The following is a 7,889-nucleotide window of genomic DNA, read 5'->3' on the forward strand; positions in this document are numbered from 1 at the left end:
TTTTCCCCTCTACACTCAATTTTTTTTTTTTTTTTAATAATGCAGGACTCTGAATGCAACAGAATGGACTGAAGTCTATGGGGCAGTACAAAATCTCATGGCAGAGACAGAATTACTGGGTTAGATTATATAAGCACTAAAATAAAGATAGTGCTAAGAATTTTGTGTTTACAGTAAACCACATGTGATAAGTACTCATTATAAGGGTCTTCTCTGGGCAACAGTGATAAGTTTTTTTAATTGAAAATGAAGCTTATCTTTATCAACTTTTAGAAAATAACTTGAGTGATTCAATAAAAATTCACTTGTGTGTGCATAGTACTTTATACTCTGTTTTGACAAATTGTAAAATATTTAATGGGGAGCAATACATTTCAGGTGATTTTCTAGAAGTGAAAATCACACTGTGATTGTGGTTTTAATTCTATTATTGAAGACTTTATTGCTCTTTTTAAGAAGCTATAGAAATCATATTTCTTTTAAACTATACATTCCTAAAATCATAGCCATAATTTTCTTTTCTTTCTTATTCCCGTAGGTTTTGGAAAATGCAGATAGCTCAGGGAAAGTAAACCGCTCTGTTCAGAATTTCCAATGCAGTAATTACGATGATCTTTTTAAAGATGCTACAGAAAGGTATAACCAATATGCTTATTTAGTGAGCTTTCTGTCTATTCATGCTCATAGCCCTGTCAGTGGAGACAGTGAATAACGGCCCTCAAATGTTTGATTAGTTTCTCAAGAGATAACTCTTTGTAATAAGTACAACCTGATTTGGCTAGAAATTGGATGTATTTATGATCTCATAAATATGGTATTAACACAAGAAGAAGATACTCCTAAAGAATTTAATTTCTCTGTCATCTCAAGAATTATACAGTTCCAGAGTCTTTGTAAATGTGTTGGGAGCTTTGGAGAGGGCAGTATACTTGAGGTAAGGTAAAGCACAGGACACAATTCTGCTAGAAATTATATAGGTTTCCAAGAAAGAAAATAATGTGCTAGAAACAGTAGAACTGTTAGCATGGTGAATTCTTGGCACTATATATGAAAACATTTAAAGAACCAAGAGAAAATAAATTTCGATTAGAAAAATAAAAACAATAGCATTCGTGCTTATAAGATGTTCAAATTTAGGTGTTATATGCAAAATCATATCAAAGAAGAGAACATTTTAATGAGTCATATTTCCAGAGGTTTATAAGTAATATTAGCTGTAGTCACTGGAATAGCACTGCATAATAATGTATATAGTATAAAACTTGCATATACAACTTTCAAAAATGAACTGAACAAATAAGAATTCAGAAGGCATTTTGAGATCCTATTATATGCTAATAGTATAGACCAATTATTAGATGCTAATTATATACTAAGCACTGTATACAAATGCAAAATATTACACAGTTCTTGCCCTTTAGTTTATATAATTTAATTAGAGAAACAGGTATGTAAAAGACAAATTTAAATACAATGTAATAAGTATTATTATAGAGCCAAAGTCCAAGGATTGTGAATACAGAAGACAGAAATATGCATGGGGGGAGTTTCTCACCAGCTTCTTTGAATAAAAAATATTTAGGTTGGATTTAGGGTCTTAAATAAGTAGAAATCTAGCAGGGGAAAAGGGAGGGGAGAAAATGTCAAGCTGGGGGAAGAAGTTTGAACAAAGATAAGAAGTTGTGAAAATATCTTATTAATGGTGAGAAATGTTATGTGTTAAGAGCTGTAGGGTACTTGTGAATTGGAATGCCAGGAAGCTTGAGAAGATAAAGAGGTAGAGCCAAAAATATAATGTGGGCCAGAGTGTGAAGGAACTTGATATACGTGAAACCAAGGAGTGCATATTTTAGTCAGTTTGTTAGAATAAAAAGGAAGTACAGATGGAATTTTTCTTGTATTAATGCATATATCCGTCTACCCGTCTAGGAAGAGGAGGGTGGGTAGCAAGGTGGATGATATCTAGCAAGAAATGGGGAACAATTAGATATTTATAGTAATCCAAAAAAAGATGAGAAGGAGAAAGAATAAGAAACTTGAAATGACTCATGGAAGCAAAAGAAAAAGGCATTTATTTTGTTAAGGTTAAAGCATAAGATGCACAAAAGAGATAGTAGGGCTGACGATGAAAAAGTAGGAAGGGGCCAGATTGCCAGTAACTTAAACTTCTGTGAGGGACCTGGGTTTTTCCTGAAGTTGGTGGGCAGGTAGAATTAAATTTGAATTTAGGGAGAGTTTTCTCTAGACATCGGAGATTAGAACCAGAAATCACATTCGGAGGCTTCTGTTAAGTAGGGGTGCAAATGAAAGTGCAACAAGTAAATGGAATAGTGAGAAGCTGGAAAGGAACAGACAGAGAGTGTGGCTAGTATTTGAAAGGAAAATCTGTTAAGAGATAGAAAGTTGAAAAGGGTTTCTAATTTTAAGATCAGGGTGAATCAAGTATTCTTATGTTATGGAAGAATTTTTACATAGGGGAGATTAATTATGTAAATAAGAAAGGATAATTTTAGAAAAAGTGTCTAGGAGACAGAAGGCACGGAGTTGAATATGGAAGGATTAATTCTGATCAGGGAGAAAGTAAGGAATAATCGAAAATGTTGATGTATCCAAGTACACATTTTAAAAAAGTAAGTTGAATGTGTTCTTGCTTTCTGGCTTACATTTTCTAGAAGGGGCTACATTTTTACAAAGGCAGAGAATTAAGATAGGGTCTACATGAGGATGGTGGTTCAGAATTAGCTGCCGTGGGAGAAAGGTAGAGGAAACTCAACAGGGACATACTAGTGTTTTACAGATGGCTTTCTGTTGATATTGGAAACCCCAGTGACCTCAGTACTTTTTCCCCACAGCCAGGGTAAAGGAGGCTAGTTGATCCAAGATGGCTAGTTTGCAAGCCAGGCAAATGTGGGAAGAGATGGAGTTTGTGATCAGACGTTGGGACTTGGGAATGATCTCTGGAAGTGGGCCAGCTCCAGGGGCTGACAACAGAAGTACATAGCTGAACTAAAATGGAGATGAATGTCAACTGAATAATTAATATAAATTATCAGAGATTCTTTCATGAAATGTATATATTCTTTGAAACCATGAACAAATACATAAATTTCTTTTCTAGTGAGAGTGAGAGCATATTGGCCACCGGTGGCTCCTTTCTAAGAGACAAGTGGAGCAGTGAGGATGAAGAGCTTGCAGGGCCATCCCAGACCGTCCCTCCTCAGCTTCCTGGTAGGACTTCATCCTATTTCTATTAGCACATTCTTGAAGAGGATATATTTCAGAGGTATGAACAAAGAAATTTCTAATATGAATGCAGGAAAGAGCTAAGAAAAACTTTTTTAGATGGGGAAGCAGGGTTTCCTAGGATTTTTTTTAAGAATGAAGAAAATGCTCCACACCCCACCTTCGTAAGGGCAAATTTCTCCCTTTCTTTAAATATTTTAATATATCAAACATGTCAATTTAATAAAATGAGCTATTTATATTTTCTTATACTAGGAATTACAGATTTGTATAGACTAGCATATGACCTGCTTCCTCATTTTCTTAATTTGTTGCACAGTATATACTTTATAAGTAAAATAGGAACCTTTTTTTGATTACACATATGTTGTAAGGAAAAAAGAAAATACAAATATGTATAAAAAATCATAATACTGAAGAATATTCAAAATTTTGTGTGTATATTTACATTTGTATATAGTGTAAACATAAATATAACCATGAACATATCTAGATTTATACATATATAAATTATAAATATAAAAACATATACATTTCTCTATATGTAAAATTTGTGTGTGTGAGGTTGAGGAATCTCATACCTCAAAAAACCTTGGAGCTAGAGAGGATTATAGAGATCATGCATTTCAACCTTAGATCAAGTGCCAGAATAATCTTCTCTAATGACTTTTTTAAATTTAGAAAATGTCAAATCTAATTAAGGCAATCTCACACTGTGTAATTATTAAAATACAGGTCTGACACAAAAATAGTTTACAAGAAAATACTTTTTAAATACTGAAGTATAATTTACATATGGTAAAATTCATCCTTTTAGCATACAGTTCTGTGAGATTAGACAAAGGTCTACCACCACCATCAAGATACAGTGCATTTCCTTCACGCTTCATATTTTCTAGTATGCTCTTTTGTGGTTGGTCATCCCTCATCCCACCACCAGCACCTGGCAACCAGTAATCTGATTTTGTTTGTTCTTGTTAGTTTTGTCTTTTCCAAAGTGTCAGATAAATAGAATCATAAATATGTTGCCTTTTGAGTGCCACTTCTTTCACTTAGAGTAATGCTTGATATTTGTTTCCACCATTGCTCTTGTTGGTATTTAGTTTTTTTTTTCTGAATAGTATTCCATTGTATGGCTGTACCAGTTTATCCATTCAACAGTGGAGGGACATTTGGGTGTTTCCACATTTTGACAATTATGAATAAAAGCACTACAAACATTCACATACTGGTTTTGTGTAAATCTACTTTTCCATTTCTTTAGGGTAAATATATTAGGAGTGGGATTTCTGAGTCATAAGTATATAACTGATAGACTGTTTTCCAAAGAGGCTGTACCTGTATGCATTTTATCTTTTTTCCTCCTACTCTTTTCTTTTTGTGTTTCAGTTTAAGGTAATTTTTATGAACTCATCTGCAAATTTATTGACTCTTTCCTCAGCTTTGTTAGTCTACTAACAAATAAGCCCATTTGAAAACATTCTTTAGCTCTCTTACAAAGTATGTATGTATGTATGTATGTATGTATGTATGTATGTATTTGAGAGACAGAGAGTGCACTCGCAAGCCAGCATGAGTGAGGGTTAGGGGAAGAGGGAGAGGGAGAAGCAGGCTCCTGGCTCAGCAGGGAGCCCTGCGTGGGGCTTGATCCCAGGACCCTAAGGTATGACCTGAGCTGAAGGCAGACTGAGCCACCCAGGTACCCATCTTACAAAGTTTTTTATTGAGAAAACTTCCATTTGACTTTATCTTATAATTTCCATCTCTGTTCAAATTCCCTATCTGTTCAAGCATTTTGTCCACCTTTTCCATAAGAGCTTAAACATATTAATCATAGTTATTTAGAATTCCTTCTCTCATGATTTTAACACATGGGTCATTTCTAAGTTTTTTTCTGTAGAATTGCCTTGGTTTTTTTTTTTTAATTTTTTTAGTGTTATGTTAATCACCATACATTACATCATTAGTTCTTGATGTAGTGTTCCATGATTCATTGTCTGTGCATAACACCCAGTGCTCCATGCAGAATGTGCCCCCTTTAATACCCATCACCAGGCAAACCCATCGCCCCACCCTCCTCCCCTCTAGAACCCTCAGTTTGTTTTTCAGAGTCCATCGTCTCTCATGGTTCATCTCCCCCTCCGACTTACTCCCCTTCATTCTTCCCCTCCTGCTATCTTCTTCTTTTTCTTTTTTCTTAACATATGTTGCATTATTTGTTTCAGAAGTACAGATCTGTGGTTCAACAGTCTTGCACAATTCACAGCGCTCACCATAGCACATACCCTCCCCAATGTCTATCACCCAGCCACCCCATCCCTCCCACTCCAGCAGCCCTCAGTTTGTTTCCTGAGGTTAAGAATTCCTCATATCAGTGAGGTCATATGATACATGGCTTTCTCTGACTGACTTATTTCACTCAGCATAACACCCTCCAGTTCCATCCACGTTGTTGCAAATGGCAAGATCTCATTCCTTTTGATGGCTGCATAATATTCCATTGTGTATATATACCACCTCTTCTTTATCCATTCATCTGTCAATGGATATCTTGGCTCTTTCCACAGTTTGGCTATTGTGGACATTGCTGCTATAAACATTGGGGTGCATGTACCCCTTCGGATCCCTACATTTGTATCTTTCTGGTAAATACCCAGTAGTGCAATTGCTGGATCATATGGTAGATCTATTTTCAACTGTTTGAGGAACCTCCATACTGTTTTCCACAGGAGTTGCACCAGCTTGCATTCCCACCAGCAGTGTAGGAGGGTTCCCCTTTCTGCGCCTCCCGCCAACATCTGTCGTTTCTTGACTTGTTAATTTTAGCCATTCTGACAGGTGTGAGGTGGTTTCTCACTGAGGTTTTGATTTGGATTTCCCTGATGCCGAGCGATGTGGAGCACTTTTTCATGTGTCTGTTGGCCATTTGGATGTCTTCTTTGGAAAAATGTCTGTTCATGTCTTCTGCCCATTTCTTGATTGGATCATTTGTTCTTTGGGTGTTGAGTTTGATAAGTTCTTTATAGATTTTTGGATACTAGCCCTTTATCTGATATGTCATTTGCAAATATTTTCTCCCATTCTGTCTGTTGTCTTTTGGTTTTGTGCACTGTTTCTTTTGCTGTGCAAAAGCTTTTTATCTTGATGAAATCCCAATAGCTCATTTTTGCCCTTGCTTCCCTTGCCTTTGGTGATGTTTCTAGGAAGAAGTTGCTGCGGCTGAGGTCGAAGAGGTTGCTGCCTGTGTTCTCCTTTAGGATTTTGATGAACTCCTGTCTCACGTTTAGGTCTTTCAACCATTTGGAGTCTATTTTTGTGTGTGGTGTAAGGAAATGGTCCAGTTCCATTCTTCTGCATGTGGCTGTCCAATTTTCCCAACACCATTTGTTGAAGAGACTGTCTTTTTTCCATTGGACATTCTTTCCTGCTTTGTCAAAGATTAGTTGACCGTAGAGTTGAGGGTCCATTGCTGGGCTATCGATTCTGTTCCATTGATCGATGTGTCTGTTTTTGTGCCAGTACCATACTGTCTCGATGATGACAGCTTTGTAATAGAGCTGGAAGTCTGGAATTCAGATGCTGCCAGCTTTGCTTTTCTTTTTCAAGATTCCTCTGGCTATTCGGGGTCTCTTCTGGTTCCATACAAATTTTAGGATTCCTTGTTCCATTTCTTTGAAAAAGGTGGATGGTATTTTGATGGGGATTGCATTGAATGTGTAGATTGCTCTAGGTAGCATTGACATCTTCACAGTGTTTGTTCTTCCAATCCATGAGCGTGGAACACTTTTCCATTTCTTTGTGTCTTCTTCAGTTTCTTTCATGAGTATTTTATAATTTTTTGAGTGCAGATCCTTTGCCTCTTTGGCAAGGTTATTCCTAGGTATCTTATGGTTTTGGGTGCCATTGTAAATGGGATCGACTCCTTGATTTGTCTCTCTTCTGTCTTGTTGTTGGTGTATAGGAATGGCACTGATTTCTATGCATTGATTTTATATCCTGCCACTTTACTGAATTCTTGTATGAGTTCTAGCAGTTTTGGGGTGGAGTCTTCTGGGTTTTCCACATACAGTATCATATCATCTGCAAAGAGTGAGAGTTTGACTTCCTCTTTGCCGATTTGGATGCCTTTGATTTCTTTTTGTTGTCTGATTGCTGTGGCTAGGACTTCTAATACTATGTTGAATAGCAGTGGTGAGAGTGGACATCCCTGCCGCGTTCCTGACCCTAGGGGAAAAGCTGAGAGCTTTTCCCCATTGAGAATGATATTCGCTGTGGGTTTTTCATAGATGGCTTTTATGATATTGAGGTATGTAGCCTCCATCCCTATACTCTGAAGAGTTTTGATCAAGAAAGGATGCTGTACTTTATCAAATGCTTTTTCTGCATCTATTGAGAGGATCATATGATTCTTGTTCTTTCTTTTGTTAATGTATTGTATCACGTTGATTGATTTGCGGATGTTGAACCAACCTTGCAGCCCAGGGATAAATCCCACTTGGTCATGGTGAATAATCCTTTTAATGTTCTGTTCGCTCCTATTGGCTAGTATTTTGGTGAGAATTTTTGCATCCATGTTCATCAAGGATATTGGTCTGTAATTCTCCTTTTTGGTGGGGTCTTTGTCTGGTTTTGGGATCAAGGTAATG

The 7,889-nt window shown here is 36.7% G+C and overlaps 1 protein-coding gene across 17 annotated transcripts in view; it reads left to right on the forward strand.

The window, feature by feature from the left end:
* Positions 1-7,889, forward strand: part of PTPN20 (protein tyrosine phosphatase non-receptor type 20) — a 126,135-nt gene that overhangs the window by 49,208 nt on the left and 69,038 nt on the right. For 12 of the 17 annotated variants that reach the window (XR_012381752.1, XM_073904521.1, XM_025881038.2 and 9 more), the window contains 2 exons: positions 539-636; positions 3,119-3,228. Coding sequence is in view for 16 of the 17 variants with exons in the window: in XM_073904521.1 (XP_073760622.1) it covers positions 539-636; positions 3,119-3,228 (208 nt within the window). In the remaining variant the exon portion in view is untranslated. Of the gene's footprint in view, positions 1-538; positions 637-3,118; positions 3,284-7,889 lie in introns of those variants that run through there. The other 5 variants (XM_073904524.1, XM_073904525.1, XM_073904530.1 and 2 more) reach the window with 3 other exon arrangements.

The sequence above is a fragment of the Callorhinus ursinus genome, unplaced genomic scaffold (assembly GCF_003265705.2).
Source record: "Callorhinus ursinus isolate GAN/ISIS: 27379988/994484 unplaced genomic scaffold, GSC_fseal_2.0 scaffold20, whole genome shotgun sequence".
NCBI lineage: Eukaryota > Metazoa > Chordata > Mammalia > Carnivora > Otariidae > Callorhinus > Callorhinus ursinus.